The following is a 23,154-nucleotide window of genomic DNA, read 5'->3' as shown; positions in this document are numbered from 1 at the left end:
GAGTTTTTAGTTGAATGAAACATGGGACCACGTGACCATGGGAGGTGGAACCAAGTCACTAAATGCAGACTGGCCCGGGAGTCCACCCAGGATGGGTGAGAAGCTTGCACTGAGCCAGTTTCCTAGGGACTAAGAATAAACAGGAGACACAGAAGTTCTGACACAGGGTGCTGACTCTGGGCAGCGTGGAATGATTGCTCGGAGCTTGGCAGGGGGTCAGCAGGTGGGGGTGGGCAAAGGTCTGAGCTCCCCTGACCCCAGGGCCTGGTGGCTCAGCACATAGTTTCCGCAGGTGCCTGTCTCAGATAAGAGGAAAGAAGGTTAAAAGCTGGGGCAGAAAGTTCAGAAAAGCCAAGACTGGTTACTGCAGCTCTGAGGTAGGGATGTAGGGACGCTGGGCCCTCAGCCTCCCTGCTCCGTGCTTTTCTCTGGGACCCGGGTAGGAAAGCTTTTTGTGAGACTGAAGTTCTCTTGAAGGAGACTCAAGAGTTTGGTGCCTCTTGGTTCCAGGAGAAGCAGTGAAGCCTGTGGCCCTTAGCAAGAAAACTCAAGGTCAAAGTCCTGAAAAAAAATGCAGGCCTGGCGCCGTGGCTCACGCCTATAATCCCAGCACTTTGGGAGGCGCAGCGGGCGGATCACGAGGTCAGGAAATCGAGACCATACTGGCTAACATGGTGAAACCTCGTCTTTACTAAAAATACAAAAAATTAGCCAGGCATGGTGGCGGGCGCCTGGAGTCCCAGCTACTCGGGAGGCTGAGGCGTTGAACTCAGGAGGCGGAGGTTGCAGTGAGCTGAGATCGTCACTGGACTCCAGCCTGGGCAACAGAGCAAGACTCATCAAAAAGAAAGAAAAGAAAAGAAGGAAGGAAAGAAGAAAGAAAGAAAGAAAAAGAAAGAAGAAAGAAAGAGCAAAGTAACTGGATGCGAAGGTCTCCTGGGCTGCAGCTTGGACAGAACCAGGAGAGGGTGCTGCTTATCCCTCCTCTTGCCTCCAAGGAGGGGAAGGTGGAGGTCTGTGCCCACCTGCGAGGGTGAACCTGGCTGTCTGCAGTGGTCGTCGGCTGGGGCCTGTGCCATTTGTTGGCCATCGCCCGGGCTAGAAGGGTCCCTCTGGCCCCTCTCAGTTCCTTACCTTACTCCTCCCTGTGACCTAGGGCAGGAGTGGTCAGATGCCCTGCCTGGAACTGTCCAGTGACAGTGGAGGAAGCCCAATTTGGCCTCTGGTCTGAGCCACATCCTCCCGTCTGGCTTTGCCAGCCATGACGCTCACATTTTAGTCATAAGGATGCTCTACTTTGTAATCATTTCAGAATTTGGAGGGGAACGGAGGCTGGCTAGTGACCTTCTTTGAAACCACTTGGGGGCAACTTTAGTGCCTTGGCAGCTGTGGCTCTGGCTGGCCTCCACTCTGCAGGAGGACAGGCCTGGCTCTCTTGGCTGCCCAGGGGCCCACACCCCACCCAGGAAAGCCTGTGTATCTTCTGGCTCATTGGTGAAAAGCCACCTCGATGGCACCACCCAGAAGTTTGAAACCGGCCATCGGTACTGGGGAGGTGGCCAGTGACCCAGATTAAAGCCGGAAAAATCGGCCTTGGTCAGAGCCTGGCCTCCCCCGGCCCCGGGCCTCCTTTTTCTTCTCTGGTGGCGGGGGTGGGGCACAGTGTACCCCAGACCCAGGGATATCTATTTACCCTAACCGCCCACAAAGACTTATGGGGGGCTCTTCCCCTGCCTCCCCACATCAAGAAGAGAACATTTTAAAAATGTTTTTATTTAATTAAAAAAAAGACAGAACAACCAACCAAAAACCAGTAGTAGGTACTGGAGTCACAGGTGCTTAACTGGCGAAACACACAGGGGTGGGGGTGAGGGGGTGGGTCGGGAGGAGGGAGAGAAGGCGGGTACAGGCCACCACATCCCCCCGGACGGGCGTCAGGTCTGAGATGCAGCGGGAGGGCCAGGAATGGGCGGCCCAGGGCCCAGGGTCCCTGGAGACCCGGCTGGCTGCGGGGAGAAGGCTGAGAAGTTCCGGGTGTCTGAGGTGGTTTTGCTCCCGGCTCGTCCCCTTCTTCCTACTCTTTCTTGGTCCCTAGGTGGGCCCTGCTTACTCTGCCTGGGACTGGGCAAGAGGTAGGATTCATTGGAACACAGCTTTCTCCATGGAATGATAGAAACTTCTGGGGCAGTGGGAGGGGAGGTGGCAGATGGAGAGGAAACAGAACAGCGCGGCTGCCTTGCTTTTGGAGATCACAGAAGAAAAGTCTCGGGGCCTTGCTGGACGGCGGGTCTGGGGAGGGCGTTCCCTGTCTTCAGCCTGGTCATGGCAGTGGAGGTGGTGGGGTGTGGGGACGGGGCTGGCCTAGAGCAGGTGAAGGCCTTGAGCTCTGGTGCTTCAGCGTCTGCTGCTAGGCACACTTGGACACGCCACCAGACGATGTCAGCCCCGACGGGAGCGAAGGCTCCGGAGCACAGCACACAGGGGCCCTGGCAGGCCTCATTTCAGCTCCCCGGCACACCACAGCAGTCAGCTGGGGCCGCTACGGGTGGATGCGTCCTTTCCTGGGGGCAAAGGAAGGTGGGATAGACGATGACATCATCACCAGGCCAAATGGACCTGGGTCTGAAGCCCAGGGGCCGAGTCCACCCATGGGCCGTGAGCAGGTAGCTGAGGTAAGGATGCGCTCGTTATTTCCAAGCACGACAGCTACCAGGACTACAGGCGACTGTTCCAGGGTGGATCAAGGAGTCTCAAAAAGTAAGAAACAATTTTTCTTTAGAAAGCACATGTTTTATATAAAAGAGGGTTAAGTTCCATGTTCTAGAGAGTTCTTCTTCCAAGCCAGTACACGCTTCCACGCTCTTTGCTTGCTTCAGGAGGGGGAGAAAAAAGAATGGCTGGAAAAACTGTAAAACACAGAACCCACTTCCTCAGCTCCGGACAAAGTGCTGAGATCTCCCCTCTGTAGGGAGGAAGAGAAGCCCAGCTCAGCCCATTTATCCAAACTCCCTCCACTCCATCCTGTTAGGTGGTGGTGGAATAAATTACATTGACAGGAGTTGTGGGGCCAGTTGCTGCTACTTTTTAATAAGACAAAAAAATGAATGTAAGTTGCTCTCCTGGCGTTGATTTGCAGGAAGTCATGATTTGTAACCACCTAGGAATTGGATGTTTGTTCTCTAGGATTTTTTTTTTTTTGCCACTGTTCACCCTTGGGTCTCCCTTTCTTGCACAGAAGTCCAGGCTCCTGTTGCCAAATGCCAGTTGGAGGGAGCTGTCTGTCCACCTCTTCCCCAGGACCCCCAGTGCTCAGGGGACAGAGTTGCTCTTCGGGTCTGTGACAAGGAGCACAGCAAGAGGCCACGTGCCCACCTTTCCCCTGACCAATGGAACCCTCCAGACTCTGCAGTCCAGTCAGTGGGTCTGTCCTGCCCATTCTGAGTGAGGCGGAAGCTTCCAGAAGCAGAGAGGAGAGCCAGCAACAGCTGCCAGCCTTTACCTGGGCCTCCTTCACAGGCCATGGCCTCCCCAGGCCGAGGGAAGCTGGCCCCGGGACAGCGCAAAGGCCGAAGCACCGGTTGGCTGCAGAGCTGTCTTCAGGCTCACAGGCCACCGCCAGAGTCTCGGAGACAGGGCGAGATGGAGAGGAAGGGAGTAGCTTCGGTGGTCTGATTTCTGGCTCAACGACACAGGAACCTCAGGTTCAAAAGCAGCTGACAAGAGCTCAGAGACCTCTTGGTGCTTGGCAGAGCCTTCTGGTGGCCCGGCGCCCAGGCAGGGAGGGAAGGGCCTGAAATCCCGTTTTTCTGGCAAGATTCCTTTCCAAGAGGAGATAATGGCTCGATTTTGTCTTCCCGAGTTGATCGAGGCCGGGCAGCCTCAGGAAAGCTCTGGGGCTTCCTGGGAGATTTCAGTGACCCTGGGGCATCAAAACACCCTTTTTGGGGGAGGGGACAAAGTCAGCCTTCAGCTTCTTCTGCAGCCCCGGGTCCAGTCTCCCAGCACAACCTCCGTGCAAAGCCAGCCCAGGACACCTCTGGAGACCAGGGAGGGCTGCGTTTGGCTTTAGTTCATTGTTCGTCATCTTGAGGATCACATGCCGTCCTGTGTGACAAAAAGAGCCATTCTGGGGAGAGGCCGGAGCTGAGAGAAGGGGCAGGTTGCTCACACAGGGGTCGTCCGTCGGTTCAGCATGCTGACATGGAAACCTTCCTTCAGGTCCTGCTGGAAAAAGTCATGAACCTGCAGGAAGCTGGCCTCCTGGTCGGGGCTGTAGCTGGCTGCGGTGGTCACCTTGAGGGGCTCCCTGGACAGCGTGTACATGGACAGCTCTCCCATGGGGATGGCCCCTGCGATCTTCAGGCCCATGGGCGACACGTCCCTGGAGGGCGAGGCCTCGGTGGACCTCGAGCTGGACCTCGAGCGCCGTCGCCGGTACCTGTAGCTCGGCATCCTGGCATAAGGAGAAGAGGAAGACGCCTTAAGGAATTCCCGTTTGGTCTTAAACCTCAACTCTTTATTTTTCTCAATGTAAATGTTTACAGCCAGGACGCCCACGGTCTCAGCCACAATGAAAGACAGAGCTCCAAAGTAAAAAGACCAGCCATAGTTGTAATGGTTCTTTTTGTCTTCGTCCCGCTTGTCACTCGGGTCGCCTGTGTTGCTGGAAATGTAGACGATGATACCAATGATGTTACTGAGGCCTGAAAGGGAAGCGGGGAGCGGGGAGTCGGGCCAGGGAGGGAGAGAGGCAGAGGTTAGACCCACAGTGGGATGGGCAGGGCAGGGAACAGGTGGACACTCCCCTCTCTGATGAGTATTTCTTTATTCTGGCTGCTAATTTTTCTTTTCAGTAATTAATGTTGAATGGGTAATATAGTACAAAGTTCAAATGAGGTATACAATAAAACACACCTTCAGCCCCCAGTTCCCCTCTTTAAGGCAACTACTGTTATCTTCTTTTGTATGTCCTTCCAGAAAAAAAAAAATTCTCTCTAACACACACACACACCCCTATTATTTCCTTTGCACAATACTTTTTGGCCGCTTCTTTTTTCTCTTAACAGTACATCTGAGAGACAGTTCTGAATCAGGCCACGGAGAGCTGCCCCTGTCTTTGTGACTACATGCGGCTCCCCCATACGGAAGTCTCACGACCCACCTAACCAGGCCTTTGCAAGAGATGTCTGGGTGGCTCCCTGCCCTCTGCTGTGACAAGGTTGCCTTGGACATCCTTGTGTCTACAGCCTCACATGTGCACATGGATACAACTACGGGGTGCACTCCTTGCAGTGAAACTGCCGGGCCATGTGCATTGAAACACTTAAAATACATTTTTATTTGAGAATAATTTATGATTTACCAAACAGCTGCAAGGTCCAGAGAATTTCATATACTCCTCACCCAGTTCCCCCTAATGTTAACATTTTACATTATGTGGAACATTCGTCACAGCAAACAAACCAACCTGGCACATTACTTCAGACTTTACATGGATTTTTTGTTTCTTAGTATTTTGAGACAGTCTCAGTCTCACTCTGCTGCCCAGGCTGGAGCGCAGTGGCACGATCTCTGCTCACTGCAACCTCTGCCTCCTGGGTTCAAACGATTCTCCTGCCTCAGTCTCCTGAGTAGCTGAGATTACAGGCATGCACCGCCATGCCTGTGTAATTTTTGTATTTTTAGTAGAAACAGGGTTTCACCATGTGGCTAGGCTGGTCTCAAACTCAGGACCTTAAGTGAGCCACCTGCCTCAGCCTCCCAAAGTGCTGGGATAATAGGTGTGAGCCACCGTGCCCGGCCTTTACTTGGATTTTACTGGGTTTGCACTAATGTCCTTTCTCTGTCCTGGATGGATTCAGGATATTACATTGCATTTAGTGTTTTAAATTTACAGTCACTGCCTAAGTGCCCTCTGTAAGGGTACAAATGTCCCAACAGCCTATCGTGAATATTATCACATTTCTGGTTCTTTGCCAATATGGGAAGTGAAAAAGAGCCATTGTTGTGTTGATTCGATTCTCTCTTATTCTAAGGGAGGCTGAACAGAGCCATACTGGTGGGGTGTGAGTTCCAGTTCTACCGAATACCAGTGTGACTTTTGACAAATTACTCCCACTCCCCATGTGTCAGTCTCCTCACGTGTAAAGTGGGTCCACACCTCGCCGGGCTGGTGTGAGGATGAAATGAGCTGATATATACAAACTGCTCACAATAGCATCCAGCACACAGGGCGCCTGCCATAAGTTCAATGACCATCCGCTGCATTTTATCATAAAGTGCTGTGTTGTGTTTGTCTCTGCACTGTCCACGTCCTCTGTCCATTTTCGGCGGCACCCACCCCGTGTGGAAGGGTTAGAATATCTTCTGCTAAGGGGTCCAGCAATCCTGCCCTGAGCACATCAGTCCTGGGTTTCGACTCCTTGTCTCTTCCATTGTATTCTGTAAGAACCCTTTCTGACATGTTTTTTTTTTTTTTTTTACCCTACTAGTTCGCTTTTTATTTATTTATTTTTTTGAGACAGGGTCTTGCTCTGTCACCCAGGTTGGAGTGCAGTGGTGTGATCTCGGCTCACTGCAACCTCCGCCTCCCAGGTTCAGGTGATTCTCGTGCCTCAGCCTCCTAAGTAGTGTGCCACCATGCCCAGCTAATTTTTGTATTTTTAGTAGAGACTGGGTTTCACCATTGCTGGCCAGGCTGGTCTCAAACTCCTGACCTCCAGTGATCTGCCTGCCTCGGCCTCCCAAAGTGCTGGGATTACAGGCGTGAGCCACTGCTAGTTCACCTTTCTCCCCTCTGATCTCTCTCTTGCTGCTTCCCTAGCTTTGTGTTTTCTTCCCCATTCTGTATTCAGCACGCGTTGGAAAAGTGTTTCTTAAATGACAACTCCATGAATCCAGTTTCCCAGAGAAGTCTTGTATCTTCTTCCGACTTTCCCAGCCTTGGAACCTGTCCCTCCCCTGTGGCACCTACCGTTTTCTACCTCGAGTTCTTTAAGAGCTTGTCTGACCTCCCTGCCAGGGCTGGTGGCCTGAAGCCAGGCCCCATACAAGCCCGGGTGCCTACCACCACGCTCGGCCCCCATCAGCGCCCCCCTGCCCCTGCCCCAGAGAACAAGCCAATGTCCCCCTGCGGGCTCCCCATTGCTTCCTTGCAGCCGGCCGCAGCCACCTTCTCTGCCTGGACTAGTTTTCTTCGGCTAAGGCTCTGGGTCCAGGCTCCAAGCCCCTCTGGTGGCACCAAGCATCTGGGCCTGCCTTTGAAACGGCTCCTCCTGGGGGCACAGGCAGCTGCAGGAGGCACCTCGACGGGCTTTGGAGGGGGGCAGCCCTGGGCACAGAGTGTCTTTGCCACTGTGCGTGTGACCTCAGGGAAGCCACCTGGGCTGCTGGACTGCCTGTGGGCCTCCTCCGCAGGAGCGGGGATGGTGCGGTCGGGCTCACAGAGCGCTGGCACGGCCACTGTGGTTTCTGCTGTGACTGGAGCCTTCTCTTCCTGACCTGGGGAGGACGCTCCGGGCCAGTGTTCAGGGGTCACAACCGGGACCTCCTAAACGGCTCACACCTTGTGAAAAATGACTGCTTCAAGGAGCAGGCGGTGGGCCTGGGGCAGGAGGAGAGAGAACGGAGCCGCGGGGAAGAAGGGAAGGGCGGGGGGCCTGGCCAGGAGGGAGGTTCATGCTTCTCCCAGGAGACCCTCAACACAGGCTCCTCTTCCCAACAGACACATACGTGCGCACACACCACACTCCTCAGACACACACATACCATAGTCCTCAAATACACACACACATCACCCTCCTCAGACACACACATACCACAGTCCTCAAATACACACACAAACACACCATAGTCCTCAAATACACACACACATCATCCTCCTCAGACACACACACCATAGTCCTCACACACACACACACCACAGTCCTCAGACACACACACACCATAGTCCTCACACACACAAACACACCGTAGTCCTCAAACACACACACACATCACCCTCCTCAGACACACACACCATAGTCCTCACACACACACACACCACAGTCCTCAAATACACACACATACCACACTCCTCAGACACACACACCGTAGTCCTCACACACACACACACACCATAGTCCTCAAATACATACATACACACCGCACGCCTCAGACACACACATACCACAGTCCTCAAATACACACACACACCACATGCCTCAGACACACACACACCACAGTCCTCAAATATACACACACACACCACACTCCTCAGACACACACACACCATAGTCCTCACACACACAAACGCCACAGTCCTCAAATACATACACACCACACTCTTCACACACACAAACACACCACAGTCCTCAAACACACACATCATGTTCCTCACACACACAAACACACCACACTCTTCACACACACAAACACACCACACTCAAACACACCACAGTCCTCAAATACACACATACATCCTACACTCTTCACACACACAAACACACCACAGTCCTCAAACACACACATATACCACACACACAATCACAGTTCTCAAACACATACACACACCACACTCCTGACACACGCACTCCACACACATGTCTATTTATTGCGCTGGAAGGAAACAGACGCTGGAGTGATGTAGAACTGGGGCCTGGCACTTCGGCTTCCCAGCGGCGGCTGCAGAGCTGGAGCCAGCCCCTCTACTGCAGTGGCCCCGGGTCCCAGGATGTGAACAGAAGTCATCTACCCACTCCAGGAGAAAGGGCGAGGGAATGCAGGACAGGACAAGGGTGCTCTGAGAGGGCCGCATGTGCGGCATCACAGACCTGCCCATTCTCAGCCAAGGTGGCATGTCACTGTCACCCACAGCTCTGTGACTTTTCCCCAGTGGCACTTTCCGGGGACATCAGGCATGGCTCTGAGGTGCTGCTGCCTTCTCATAGCCAGGAGGGTTGGGGCAGTCGGGATGGGCACGGGCCGCCTGCTCTGTTGCCTGCTCACTCTTTCCTGGGCACCTTGGACTTCTGCATCCTCTGCAAGACGGCCACTCATGCCCATTCTGGGCCCTCACCCTGTCTTTACCTGGCCAACTCCTTCGAGTTTTGGCATGATTCCCCTGGGCACCTCCCTGACCGCCTAACCCAGCCAAGCTCCAGTTACAGGCTTGTAAAACTGCCAGCTGAACCCCACGCACCACTTCGCACACCTGGATTTATTTTTTGGTTGAAGTGAAATTCATGCAAGATAAAAGTAACCCTTTGGAAGGGCACAATCCAGTGGCATTTGGCGCATTCAGAATGTTGTGCAAGCACCCAGAACATTTCTGTCACCCCACAAGGAAGCCCTGTTCGGCAGGTGCTCCCCATTCTCCATCCACCCTGTCCTAAACACCGGGACGTTACAAGTTAGTTGCATGCCGCGATGTTATGTCTGCATTTCCCCCCGCAGGATGCACACTCCCTGGCAGTGTGAAACAGGCACTCCTGTGTCCCCAGCTCCCAACCCAGTGCCAGCCCAGGCAGGCGGCTCACCTGCAGCCACAAAGAGGATGCCGGCGCTGAGGACGATGTTGTTCTTGCGGCTGTAGATCCTGCCGGCGCCGATGCACAGGCCACCCAGTAGAAGCAGGATGGTGCTGAGGATGGGGAAGACGCTGGAGGCTCGCACGATGCCTGGCCAGGGAGGTGGGGGGCACAAAGCAGAGGACAGTAAGATCAGCTGCCCTCCCGGGCATGGCTGTGTATGTCTCCCAGGAACTTTGCAGCTCCAGGCCCTTCCCCAGGATTTGAGATTCCCATCAGGACCTGGAGACTCGAGGTGGGCCAGGGCCTGGGTAAGCTCAGGGCTGTTGGATCAGATGCAAGTGGGGGCTCCAGGTCTCCTCTTCACCCTGGAGTTACATTTGCCTACCTCTCGCTTAGTCTTTCCCTGGGAGTGGGCACCAGGGAGACCATAGCAACAGCCATGAAAGCAATAAACCGCATCACATTTCTGCGACACTGCACAACCCCCTCAGCCCTTGCATCAACACAGTCTCCCTGAAGCCCCTGGAAGGCTGGGAAGCAGTGTCCACAAAGGGTGGCCCTGGTCAGTGGCTGAGAGCACAGGCATTGGCATTAGGTGGGTCTGTGACATGCCGGCTGTGCAGGCTTGGCCAAGTCACTTTCACTCTACAAAACTCAGCTTCCCGTCTGTGGAATGAGGTTCCTCACAGCACCGGTGTCCTACACTTGGTTTTGTACATGTAAGGTGCATCGCCCTGGGCCTGGCCATTCTATACCTTCAACATCATCATCATCATCATCGTCATCCCCCAGGTGACAGACAAGGATGTGGGACCTCACGACTGGCCTAAAGTCACAGGGGAGGTGTGACTGGGCCGAGAGGGATGCTTGTGACCCACAGTGTCCACAGAACCACCTTTGTAGCCCTGCCACTGACTAGCTGAGCGGGGACAGCTGACTTTGGTGGCCACCTCAGTCCCCTTTTATAACTTGGGAATAGTAACATCTACCTGTAGGGAGTTGGATTGCAGCCTCCCTAGAATATACCTGTGTCCTAACCCTTAGGACCTGTAAATTTGATCTTATTTAGAAAAAGGGTCTTGGCAGGGCGCAGTGGCTCATGCCTGTAATCCCAGCACTTTGGGAGGCCAAAGCAGGCGGATCACCTGAGGTCAGGAGTTCGAGACCAGCCTGGGCAACATGGTGAAATCCCGTCTCTACTAACAATACAAAAACAATTAGCCAGGCATGATGGTGGGTGCCTGTAATCCCAGCTACTTGGGAGGCTGAGGCAGGAGAATCACTCGAATCCAGGAGGTGGAGATTGCAGTGAGCCGAGACTACACCGTTGCACTCCAGCCTGGGTGACAAGAGCAAGAATCTGTCAAAAAAAAAAAAAAAAAAAAAAAGAGGTCTTGCAGATGTGGACTCAGTTAAGAATCTCAAGCTGAGATCATCCGGTATGAATCCAGTGGGCCCTAGATCCAAAGACGAGCATCCTTACAGAACCTTAGAAGAGGAGAAGACAGGGGAGAAGGGGCTGTGAAGACGGAGGCAGAGACCCAAAGGTGCTTCCATGAGCCAAGGAGTACCAACCACCCCCAAAGCTGGAAGAGTGGCCCTCTCCTAGAGCCTTCAGAGAAAGCAGGGTCCCCCAGTACCTTGACTTTGGGCTTCTGGCTTCCACACTGTGACAGTGATTTTCGGTTGCAAGTCACGCAGTTTTGATCATTTGTTACAATGATCAGTTTTGATCATTGTTACGGTGGCCTTGGGAAATGAACATGCCTTATCGGAGGGTTACCATGAGAAAATGTCAAGCACCCACTAGGGGCTTAGGGTGCCTCTCCCTTAGCGTATGGGGTGGGAGGAAGACCAGAGGGAGGGAAGGGAGACTTGGGAAAGGGAAGCAAAGAGTTCGGCCTTTCCCAAGCACCTGCTGTCTCCCAGCCCCGTAGAAAGCTCGGCTGCGTGGACCCTTGGTGGTCCCCGCAGGGGACAGTGAGCCTGGCCGCACTGGCAGGCGCCGCCCTCCCCAGCCAGCTGAGCGGGTTTCAGGGCTGTCAGCCTCTCCTCTGAAGGCAGGGTTTGTCTCCTTTTTTGTGAACGCATCAGTGTGTGTCCCTGCTTCACAGAGAGGGGATTGTCTGGGGGCATTAAATGCAGTTCTTCTCTCCGGTGCCTCCTCCTCTCTGATTCCTCTCTGCCTTCTGGCAGCAGCGGGCTCTGGGATGAAGTTTCCTGTGTGTTTCTGAAATGTGCCTCTGATCTGTGCTGGCCAGAAAAGTTGGGGTCAGTCATCCCCTCAATGCACTCGTTCTGCAGACAGGTCAGAGGAATCCGAGAGAAGGAAGTCCATCCAGCACTTTGGGAGGCCGAGGTGAGTGGATCACTTGAGGTCAGGAGTTTAAGACCAGCCTGGCCAACACTGTGAAACCCAGTCTCTACTAAAAATAGAAAAATGAGCCGGGTATAGTGGCGGGCGCCTGTAATCCCAGCTATTCAGGAGGCTGAGGCACAAGAATCGCCTGAACCTGGGAGGCAGAGGTTGCAGTGAGCCAAGATTGCGCCACTGCACTCCAGCCTGGGTGACAGAGTGAGACTCCGTCCTAAAAAAAAAAAAAAAAGCCCAGTTGCTCTAAGATCACTGGATGCCCAGGCTTGGCTTAGAGCCATCCATTCTGCCCAGGTAAGTCACACAAGCACCTATGCCTTGCTACAGGGACTCATGCCTGAGCTGTGGATGTGCAGATGCCAGCTGGGATTGCCACAGACAGTGGTGCAGGTCGGACACAGTGCAGGTGGCTAAGGGGTAGAGGGATGAGTGAGGCTGAAGTCCAGCCCATGCCCTGCTGGCCATATCAAGCCCTGGCAGAGGATCTGCATCTGCCAGGAGACCAGACACTTCCTTCTAACTCACCCCCAGGCACACTGTGGACTCCCAGCAACCCTGACACCAGCCCCCTGCGGCCTGGCACAGAAGTTATCTACCTAGCTGCTGAAAATGCAGATTTGGAGAGGGGCGCCAGGCCCAGGGCAAGGTGGGCAGGAACCCCTGGGACCAGCAGGGCCTGTGGAAGAGAAGGTAGGCAGAAGGTGGGGTGGTGACTCCCTCTAATCTTGGACTGTGCATCTGCAAATCAGCAGGGACATCATAAGAGCTCAGAGGCCTTCAGGATGCTCTGCAACAAACAACACAAGCCCAGCTTCTGTGGAAGGCTTCAGAATGCATGGCTGGGGGCTGAGTTCCTTCTTGAATTGTCAAAGACTGGGTGGGAGCAGCGCAGCCTTGGATCTGCCAGGGTTGGTGCTCCACGCCCACGCAGATGAGCCGGCCTGAAACAGGCATCCTGCAGGCAGCCCCACCGTGGATCTGTTGCCTTCTCCAAAACACCCATTCTCCACCCGGAGGGCAGAGCCCTGTTTTCTTTGCTGCTATACTCCACATGTCTAATACAGTGCCTGGCACATAGTAGGCCCACAATAACTTTTTTTTTTTTTTTAAGATGGGGTCTTGCTCTGTCATGCAGGCTGGAGTGCAGTGGCACGATCGTGGCTCACTGTAGCCTCAACTTCCTCAGCTCAAGTGATCCTCCCACCCAAGCCTCCTGAGTAGCTGGGACTGGAGGCATATGCCATCACGTCTGGCTAATTTATTTTTATTTTTTGTAGAGATGAGGTCTCACTATGTTGACCAAGCTGGAACTCCTGACCCCAAGCGATCTTCCCACCTTGGCCTCCCAAAGTGCTGTGTTACAGGAGTGAACCACTGCGTCTGGCTGCAATAACTTGTTAAATGAATGAATAAATAAACCCTCATGAACCCTCACTTGTTGCAAATATCAACCGCCAGAGATCTCCCTCCGGTGCTGCTATATATTTTGGGGAGCCATAGTCTGGACAGAGACCAGAAGACAAAATATGAGAAATCAGGGTGGCCCTGGAAACTCATGCCAGATGTCTGTGGCGACCATGACCTTGGCCTGTCTCTGAAAGTTGCTCAGCCCCTCTGGCTCCAAGCTCACAGGCACCTGTACTCTGGAGATAAAAGGATGATCAAAGACACATGCAGAGCTTGGTTTTAGGGCCAGATATCCCGGTTTCTGCAGCCACCGAGTGGAAAAACACCTCCCTGTTGGGAAGTCAGTTCACTCCCACCCCGCCCTGACTTCTGCCAGCAGCAGAGACCATAGGCCCGAAAGCCGTCAAGCTGTCTCTTCTGTGTGCATCTCTGAGCTTGTTAATGAACCTGGCTGCTTTCCCCACAGCATACGCTTAAGGAGAACATGGCCTTCTCCAACGAGCTCTAATTGCAGTTGTGCTGTCACCATCATCATATCTGGGAAAATCACTGTGCAGCCCTCCCTGCCTTGCACCCTCCCCAGAGGACCTGGAACGGCTCACTTGTTTTTGTTTTTTTTGCTCTTCCAGATCCTCACTCCATCCTGCCCTGGGGCCCGGGAAGCTGACTGTGTGGATCGAATCCTCGCGCTCCCACCTCTGGCTTTTGGAGAGGGGTGTCTGCGAGGGAGTTCGGCCCAGCTGTTGGTGAAGGGGCGACATTGCTTCCCGATGGCCGCAGCTCCTGCCAGGTGGCCCTGTCCCTACCGCTCCCTCCTCCAGGCTCCCACGCCTGCCTCCCTCACCTATCCAGGCTCCCAGCTATTGCTGGTCCCGGGGTGCTCTCCAGCGCTTGTGGGTTTCCCTTAACCTCACCCACACTTTTGTAAAGGGTCCTTCCATAGACATCCTTTATTCATCCTGTTTGAGTGTGACATCTGCTTCCTGCTGGGAGATCGGGAAGCCACGTGGGGTGACCTCTGGGCTACTGCATCTTGAGGCCAATCCAGAAAAAGACCCCAGCACTCCGGGACCATGAATGGGACACAGACAGGCGAGTAAAGAAAAACTGGCACCAATGCCCATAACCTCAGGGGAGCTCCAGTGGGAAATGGTTTGTTTCTCTAACGCCATTTTCCTTATAGTCCCAGGGTTGGACCATGGGCACATCTGCCCCCAGAGCTTTAAGAACCACCTGATTGCCCTGGATTGGGCAGAGAAAGGCCGACTCTGAGTTGGGGCTGATTTTCAGTTGAGTTATCCCAGCTAGGCTGAGCCCTAAGGGCCTCCACAGACAGTTGTGCAGACATGCACTACACAACTGGAAGGATGTTCATACCATAATTGATGCATGTGACTTCCCTTGAGTTGTGCAGTGTGCAACCTGCACAACTATCTCTGGCGGCCCTGTGGGAATCTCATTTGATTGGTTCAGTGTGGGTCCCCAGTAAGCAGAACCAGAGTATAGGCAGGAGGAGGAGAAGGTGAGGGAGGAAGGATGGGAGGCAGAGCGGTGGCCAAATTATTTCACGTTCTGGGCCTGGTCGTAGCAGCCTGACACTGCCCTAGGCTCGATGGAAACTGCGTGCTGTTCTATTTCACCAGATGACTCAGAATCAAAATCCTTTCTCTTAGAAAAAACGATCTATAAGCAGGTGCAGAGTGAATTGTGCTCTCTCTGAGGGCGCTGGTATCGATTCTCCATCAATGAGGCTGGGTTCGAGCCCCAGGGGTGCTGCTGTGAGCTGCTCTTTGTGTCTTGCCTAACGTGAAAGGGGAAAATGACTCCGAAATGGTGCTATTTTTCTATTTGCAGGCTCCTCCCTGGCTGCTCCCAGGGAGGTATTCACAGGCCCAGGGATGAGATCTGGACTTAGTATGGTGGCTGGGTTTGTTATTTGGGATTGAGCTTGTGCTGTGACTTCTGGGCTTCAGTCTGGGGGTCCCACACAGCCACTGGACCCAGGAGCAGGTGGGGGCTCCCATGGGCAGAGGCGGTGCTGAAAAGACTTCAGGACCATATATCAGAGGCTACTCCCTGGCACCTTCCTCGCCTTCTGCCCTGGGTCTCCCAGCACCCCACGAGGCTGTCTTGGTGTATGATTGTATCTGCTTTTTCAAGACGGGAATGGAAGAGAGTATGCAGGAGACGGGGGGTAGACCCCAGTGTGCTTGGGGTGCCGCACCCCTCAGGGAGACCCAGCCTGGGCAGAGCCTGTATCTTTAACCTCCCTTGCTCTAGCCCCAGCTCCAGCCAATCAGTAGCTCCGAAGCCAGCCACGCCCAGCAGGCTTTCTGCTCAGGCCTGTCTCCCCAGGGCACAGGCCTCTCAGCCAAATAACCCCATTGAGATACCCAGTGTGTCATGGCAGTGATGAGCAAAACTCCATCCTCCGAACTCACGATGTCTGAATAAGTAAGAGAGTGAGCGGAGCATCCGGAAACAATCACCCTCTCCACAGTGTCTCTCTTTCCTCCGGCCGCCTCCCCTCCAGCCTTCCCCCTCCCCACAGAAAGAGAGTCCAGGCCTCCTGACACTCACGGAGGAGGTACTCCGAGCTGTCATGGTCGTAGTCATTGTCCTCTGGGAAGTGATTGATCCGGAAGCAGTGTCCTTTATAGATGCCTGGAAGGAACGAGAAGAAAAGAACACTGTACATCCTGTCTGGGTTCACCCATCCATTCACTCCAGACACAGTGGCCGCGTGTGTGAGCCTCTGTGCAGGTCCTGGGGACAGACAGAGAAGAAAGACAGGCTCCAGTGTCCCAGACTGGTGGGCGCACAGGAGAGACACACAGAGAACGGCTACACAGGGAGAGATATGCCCCAAAGGTGACCCTAGTTATGGTCCAAGGGTGGACGCACGTGAGAGTAAGGGGACCTGGCATGAATAACCACGGAGATAAGAGGTGCCAGGCAGAGCTGCCCTGGGCAAGCAGGAGGTTGGATCCCTCTACCCAAGGGACTCTTAGCTGCATCTTGAAAAAAATCAAAACAGGCTGGGCGCGGTGGCTCACGCCTGTAATCCCAGCACTTTCGGAGGCCAAGGCGGGCAGATCACGAGGTCAAGAGATCGAGACCGTCCTGGCCAACATGGGGAAACCCCGTCCCTACTAAAAATACAAAAATTAGCTGGGCATGGTGGCGAATGCCTGTAGTCCCAGCTACTCGGAAGGCTGAGGCAGGAGAATCGCTTGAAGCCGGGAGGCGGAGGTTGCAGTGAGCCAAGATCGCACCACTGCATTCCAGCCTGGTGACAGAGCAAGACGCCATCTCAAAACAAAAACAAAGAATTTGCCCACTGGGAATGGGGCACAGAGGGCTTTCCAGGCAGAGAAGCAAGACAAGATGAGGCGGGGGGGGGGGGGGGTTGAAGTTTGTCTGTCTGTGTCTTTCCCGCTCTTAAACCATAGTTATGGCCCAGTGCGGTGGCTCACACCTGTAATCCCACCACTTTGGGAGGCCGAGGAGGGCAGATCGCTTGAGCCCAGGAGTTCAAGACCAGCCTGGGCAACATGGTGAAACCCTGTTTCTCCTAAAAGTACAAAAATTAGCTGGATGTGGTAGGGTGCACTTGTAATCCCAGCTATTCGGGAGGCTGAGTTGGGAGGATCACTTGAGCCCGGGAGGTGGAGGTTGCAGTGGGCCGAGATCATACCACTATACTCCAGCCTGGGCAACAGAGCCAGACCCTGTCTCAAAAAACCTCAAAAAACCACAGTCATGGTGACTTCTTCCTAAGGTACACAGCCGGTGCAGATTCCAATGCCCTCACTCAATGTGATTGAAGGAAGAGAGGACGGAGCAAGAGAAACTTCCAGAAGGGCTGAACCCGTCTCCTGCTTGGTTTCTTCCTCCCTACTCTGAGAAGTGGCTCTCATGGGGTGGGGGGCCAGACCCCCTGGGTAGCTTCATAATGTAGGACAGGCCACTCCTCCCATCCAGAATCTTCTGTCCCGCTCTCCCAGTCCTCTGTTTCCCTGAAGTCTGAGAATGTCCACCACAGAACTGGACATTGGTTGCCAGGGACACAGGGTGTTGCTGCTATGTCCCATCCGTGCCAGAAACCCCTTCCCCCGGGGTCAGTCCCCAGCTCCTGCAGCCCAGGAGCCACAAGCTCATCTTGACACCCGAGTGGCCTGTGCTGGGGCAGTTTCCAACTGGGGCCAATTCCTTTTCTGCAGTGGCTGCAAGCACCCCCGCCTTGCCTTGGTCAGTCAGGAGCACAGTCCTGGCGGCAGGGTCCGGGTGCTCGCCCACCTCTCACACTTCCAACCAGGAGAGGTCCCTGGTGAGCTGGGAGCATGCCGCCCTTCCACCTGGGCACCGAGAAGCTGGTTACCGGCTGCTGTCCCCAAGTTCTTTCCTCCATTGAGCCTCTTCAGCTGCTGCCTCCAAGAAGCTGGGGTGCTCAGTGACAACCCTGCTTCCTGAAGGTCCATGGGCCCTGGGGGCCAGTGGTGGGCGGTGGGGTGGTGGGGAGGCAGAGGGAGGGTCTCAGAGGTGATGCTAGGAACGTCCTCGGCATGGGATCCAGCACGAACAACGTAGTTATTAATCCCTCGGTCTCCTCATCTGTAGAATGGGCAGAGCCACAGCCCTTATCTCCTGGGGATCTTAGAATTACACCACGTCATATTTGAAAGGCACTCAGGGTGATTCTTGGCCCATGGTGGTGGCTCAGAGCGGGGGTTCGCTGCTGTTGGATCTAGAAATCACCCACCCTCGCTCCTTCATGAGTGGCTGAATTGGTGGAGAACCATGACGGTTTGTGAGCAAGAGGAAGGAACGCCAAGACAGGCTGGCCTCAGGGTGGTGGGGTGGGGACACAGAGGCCAGAGTGGGCTGGATACATTTCCTGCCACTCCTGGCTCTCACACGGCAGGCTCAGAATGTTCCTGGAGACCTGGAGTAGGCATTTTGCCAGCCGTGGGTGGGTGAAACCAAACTCTTTGCTGTTCCTCCCCTCTCCCATGCCTTCCCTCCCCCATTCCTCCCCTCCCCCCCACACCTTGTTTTTGGCTACTTCATGGGTCTAAGCAAAATCACCAAGTCACGCATGCACGGTGGGACAAGTGGCAATAAGAGGTTGAAAAAGGAAAAGGAGTCTGTCTTTCGTGATTTGCTGTGCAGCGGCAGGCTGCCAAGTCCACCGTGCGTCTTCTCAGACCCTCCTTCGTGGGCACACCCTTCCACGTATATACGCGTGGGGTTCCGCCCATCTTTACAAAAATTACACTTGTCTTGAAATAATTGTAGAGTCACAGGCAGTTGTAAGAAATAATACAGGAACCATCCACGTACCCTTTATACTCAGCTTCTCCCCATGACAACATCGTTACAATTGTAGTGCAATATCACAACCAGGACACTGACATGGACAGTCAGGATACAGAACACTCGGTCACTGCAAGGAGCCCCCATGCTGCCCTCGCACAGCCGCACTCACGCCCTCCTGCCCGTCCCCTTCCTGACCCAAGGCAGCCAGGAATATGTTCTCCATGTCAATAATTTTGTCAGTTTGAGACTCTCCTACAAATGGAGTCATCTAGCAATGTAAACTTTGGGGACTGGCTGTTCTCACTCAGCCTAACCCCCTCGGGATTCATCCGAGCTGTCATGCGTACGGGTAGTTTGCTCCGTGTTATTCTGAGCGGAATTCTGAGGCGTGGATGCAGCATTGTTTGTTTCATCATTCACCCACAGAGGCACACCTGTTGTTTCCAGCTATTACTAACGAGGCGGTGGAGAAGGGCACAAGTTGTCTTCGGCTCCGTGGAGAGTGAATGAGATTGTTCTCTGCCCCTAGAGCCAAGAATCGGGGATATTTCCCCTAAACATCCTCTCTAGGTCAACACCTTCAGCCCTTCCTTTCTCTCTTTCTTCCTCCTTTCTTTCCTCCCTCCCTCCCTCCCTTCCTGCCTTCCTTCCCCTCCCTCCCTTCCTTCCTTCCTTCCTTCCTTCCTTGATGGAGTCTTGCTCTGTTGCCCAGGCTGGAGTGCAGTGGTACAATCTCGGCTCACTGCAACCTCTCCTTCCTGGGTTCAAGCAGTTCTCGTGCCTCTGCCTCCCAAGTAACTGAGACTACAGGTGTGCACCACCACGACCGGCTAATTTTTGTATTTTTAGTAGAGACGGGGTTTCACCATGTTGGTCAGGCTGGTCTCGAACTCCTGACCTCAAGCAATCTACCCGCTTTGGCCTCCCAGAGTGCTGAGATTACAGGTGTGAGCCACCGTGCCCAGCTGCCATTTCTTTACTGACGGTTTCAAGTGCCTTCATCCCCCCGGCTCCCTCCTGTGGGCTTGCTCCCAATTCTCGGGGCCTGGAGGCACAGCTCCACCACCAAACCCAGTGTTCAGGCTGGGTCCGACCAGCTCAAACCACACTGGCACTTTCTCCTCCTCTTCTCTGGACTCCATGCTTCTGTTAATGGGACTGGGTATCACTGTTGATTCGGTCTCCTAGGATTTTTTTTTTTCCACAAAAGTTGCCTCACCTCCCCCAAATCTGTTTTTGTGGAGTAGAATGTTTGGCACTAAGGACTTCACGTTTATCCCTGTCAAATTGAATTTCGTTAGCGTTGGCCTAGGGCATTTAGTAAGGAGAAAATTAATGGCTGGTGCAAGGAGTAAGAGAGAAAGCCATTTTCAATCCACTGCACACGTGTTCGCTCTCCACACACGAGCCATTTGCTGTGCTCTCTATTAAGTGATAGTTAGGGTGGCTAATTGTGAGATCCTGACTGGCTGGGCTGCAGGAATGCTGAGGTCGTGAGGTGGAGACAGGGGTTGCTGGGCTGTGCTCCCAGAGATACTGTGGCCCTCGCCTTCCCGAGGGCCAGGAGACCACTAGCGTGAGAGTTTGTTAGTCACTTGGCCTCAGGCAAGTTACTTCTTCTTCTTCTTCTTTTTTTTTTTTTTTTGAGATGGAGTCTCGCTCTGTTGCCCAGGCTGGAGTGCAGTGGCCAGATCTCAGCTCACTGCAAACTCTGCCTCCCGGGTTTACGCCATTCTCCTGCCTCAGCTTCCCGAGTAGCTGGGACTACAGGCGCCTGCCACCTCGCCCGTCTAGTTTTTTGTATTTTTTTTTTTAGTAGAGACGGGGTTTCACCGTGTTAGCCAGGATGGTCTCCATCTCCTGACCTCGTGATCCGCCCGTCTCCGCCTCCCAAAGTGCTGGGATTACAGGCTTGAGCCACCGCGCCTGGCCGGCAAGTTACTTCTTCATCTAGAAAACCTAGGAGTTAGACCAGAGGGAGACAGTCCTGCTTGAAGACTCAATGACTATTTTGTAAATAACAGGCACGGGCTGTGTGCACAGGTGTGCGTGCCCCTTCATGAGCAGGTACAGGCTTGTGTGCACACGTGTATATCCCTTCATCTGCACATATCAGGAGACACTTTCATTAAAAGTATATTTCTTTTTTTTTTTTTTGAGACGAGTCTCACTCTGTTGCCCAGGCTGGAACGCAATGGCACGGTCTTGGCTCACTGCAACCTCTACCTCCCAGGTTCAAGCAATTCTCCTGTCTCAGCCTCCCAAGTAGCTGGGACTACAGGTGCATGCCACCAAGCCTGGCTAATTTTTGTATTTTTGGTAGAGACGGGGTTTCACCATGTTGGCCAGGTTGGTCTCGAATTCCTGACCTCAGGTGATCCACCCACCTCGGCCTCCCAAAGTGCTGGGTTTACGGGTGTGAGCCATCACATCTGGCCTCATTAAAAGTATATTTTTATGGGCACAGGAAGCATCTGGAAAGGTATATCCCCAAATGTGTCCAGTATTTTATTTCTGAGCGATAGAGTAATGAGCGAGTTAAATTTTTCTTCTTTACATTCCTCTATATTTTCTGAATTTTCTACAGTATCTGAAAATGAACCAATAAAAGTAAGAAAAGAGACCAGATTCTTTGATTCCAAGTGAAAATGAGGTGATGGGTCTGAAATGACAGCAGATGCACTCAGACAGGGGAGCTGGGAAGCGAGGTGTGAACCCTGAGGGCTGGAGGGTGTGTGGGCAGCATTTGAGCTTCTCCTTCCATGACCTCTGTGAAGGTCATGCCTTGGGGTCATGTCCCCAAGTACAGTTGAATGACCAACCCCCAGGACCTGATGGGTTCCAGGGACATAGGAACACTGGAAGAGTCCAGGCAAACATGGCAAGCTGGTCACCCTATGAGCCATTTCAGGGACACTAAGCCTCCATATGGGCCACCTGAGGCCGTTGTCATTAAAGGAATCCTGGAGAAAAGCATGTCAGAGGGCGACTTGCTGATGGAGACCATTCATGTAATCCTTTCTCATTTGCAATGCATTTTCACAAGCATGACCTCATTTGATCCTCACAAACATTCACAGATGCCACAGGCACCTATTGAGAGTGTATGGTCACCCTTCTGTTCACGTTGTACCTCTTGGCCTATCTTTGACCCCAGTCACACATGGTTGCCACGACCAGCTCTGTGCAAGTGGAACCTGCTGACACCTCAATTCAGCTGCACCAATTACTTCTTGCTTTCCACCCACAGCACTTAGTATGTTGCCCGCGGGAACCGCTCTGCACTCGCGCGTGTGCAACTGGAAGTTTGAGGGATGAACCACCCTGGGGGAAACCTTTGAACAGTGGAGGATGGGATGGGAGCTGGTGGATAAATGTCCCCAAACACTGTCCCTTGGTGGGCCGTTCTGAGGTCCATTCTACACTGCTTCTGAAGGGGTGAGTCCCAGCAGGACCAAGCCAGGTGATCATCAGCTCAGGACACCCTTGCATATTGGCTCTCCCCTCCCCCATGCCTGGTCCCTAGGATGGCCACCCAAGATACACCCCCTGCATGCCAGCCCTGGGTTCAAGCTACGATGAAAGTTGGGTGTATTGCATGCTTCAGCCCATTTCATCTCTGCAATAAGGCTCCTTTGAAGATGGAGAAAGAGGCTTAGAGATGTTGAAAGATCTGCTTCCACAAGGCTCACAGCAGAACGATTAGGCATTCTACCCTATGCTGTAAAACAAAGTCTTCTCTGCTCCATTTGACAGAATAGGAAAGGGAGGCTCAGGGGACACCTGGTCCTCTGCATGTGGCACCCTGGAATCCAGCCTCCTGACTCCTTGTCCAGTGCTCCTTCCATACCACCCTGATGCAGCCTTTCCAATAATCCTCTATAGATGCAGGGCTGGGGCTCTAGAGGCGATGAGGCCTAGCTGGTCTTTCTCCCCAAGACAGAACAGGAAGCGAAACCAGATAGCCACCAGGTGCGCCGGGTTAGCTTCAAGGAAGCAACTGTCAGGTGATGAAGAGCGAGGTATTGGGAGTCTCCAGGCCCTGGGAAAGAAGGCAGCCTCGAATTGGCTGGGGCTGTCGAAGCCGGGGAGAAGGCGGCCCAGCAGCACAACGCCCCTTTAGGATCTAGGAGGGGACGAATGTACATAAAAAGGAAAGAGAAGGAAAGAGGGCAAGTAGAAGATGATACTGAGTGGAGCCTTTCCTGTTCACTCCTGCATCACTCATTCATTCTCAACAGACTTTAACCGTTTGCTCATCACTCAATCATTCATTGCTCGACAGTATTGTCACTGTTTACTCATCTCATCTCATCTCATTCATTCATTCCTCAACAGCATTTTACAGAGTCCATAGCAATGTTCTAAGCGCTGGGGCTGCCAGTCTGAGTGAGACGGAGTCTGGCCCTCACAGAGTTCTCATTCTGGTGGAGCAGGGCAAGGGGTGCTATTGACACAAGAAGATAAATGAATATCAGCATCATTTCAGGTGGCACCATGCATGAAGGCAGGGGAAGGGGTCTGCAGCGTGTTAGGCACGGACTC

At 53.6% G+C, this 23,154-nt stretch overlaps 1 protein-coding gene and 1 pseudogene across 2 annotated transcripts in view; both read right to left on the bottom strand.

The window, feature by feature from the left end:
* Positions 1–1,753: 1,753 nt before the first annotated feature.
* On the bottom strand, positions 1,754–4,084 carry LOC111542561 (annotated as a pseudogene). Its single transcript, XR_002731588.2, has 2 exons — positions 3,919–4,084; positions 1,754–3,755 (listed from the first exon to the last, which is right to left on the bottom strand). The product of XR_002731588.2 is annotated as an uncharacterized LOC111542561 (transcript).
* The window catches only part of CACNG4 (calcium voltage-gated channel auxiliary subunit gamma 4), a 69,523-nt gene continuing 48,122 nt past the window's right edge, over positions 1,754–23,154 (bottom strand). Inside the window, exons 2-4 of the mRNA XM_023212118.3 lie at positions 15,871–15,954; positions 9,516–9,656; positions 1,754–4,703 (exon numbers count right to left, since the gene is read on the bottom strand). Coding sequence (XP_023067886.1) covers positions 4,165–4,703; positions 9,516–9,656; positions 15,871–15,954 — 764 coding nt within the window. The 3' untranslated portion in view covers positions 1,754–4,164. The remainder of the gene's footprint in view (positions 4,704–9,515; positions 9,657–15,870; positions 15,955–23,154) is intronic.

The sequence above is a fragment of the Piliocolobus tephrosceles genome, chromosome 16 (assembly GCF_002776525.5).
Source record: "Piliocolobus tephrosceles isolate RC106 chromosome 16, ASM277652v3, whole genome shotgun sequence".
Taxonomy (NCBI): Eukaryota; Metazoa; Chordata; class Mammalia; order Primates; family Cercopithecidae; genus Piliocolobus; species Piliocolobus tephrosceles.
Note: the sequence above shows the minus strand (reverse complement) of the source record. Positions and strands in the feature narration are given on the sequence as shown.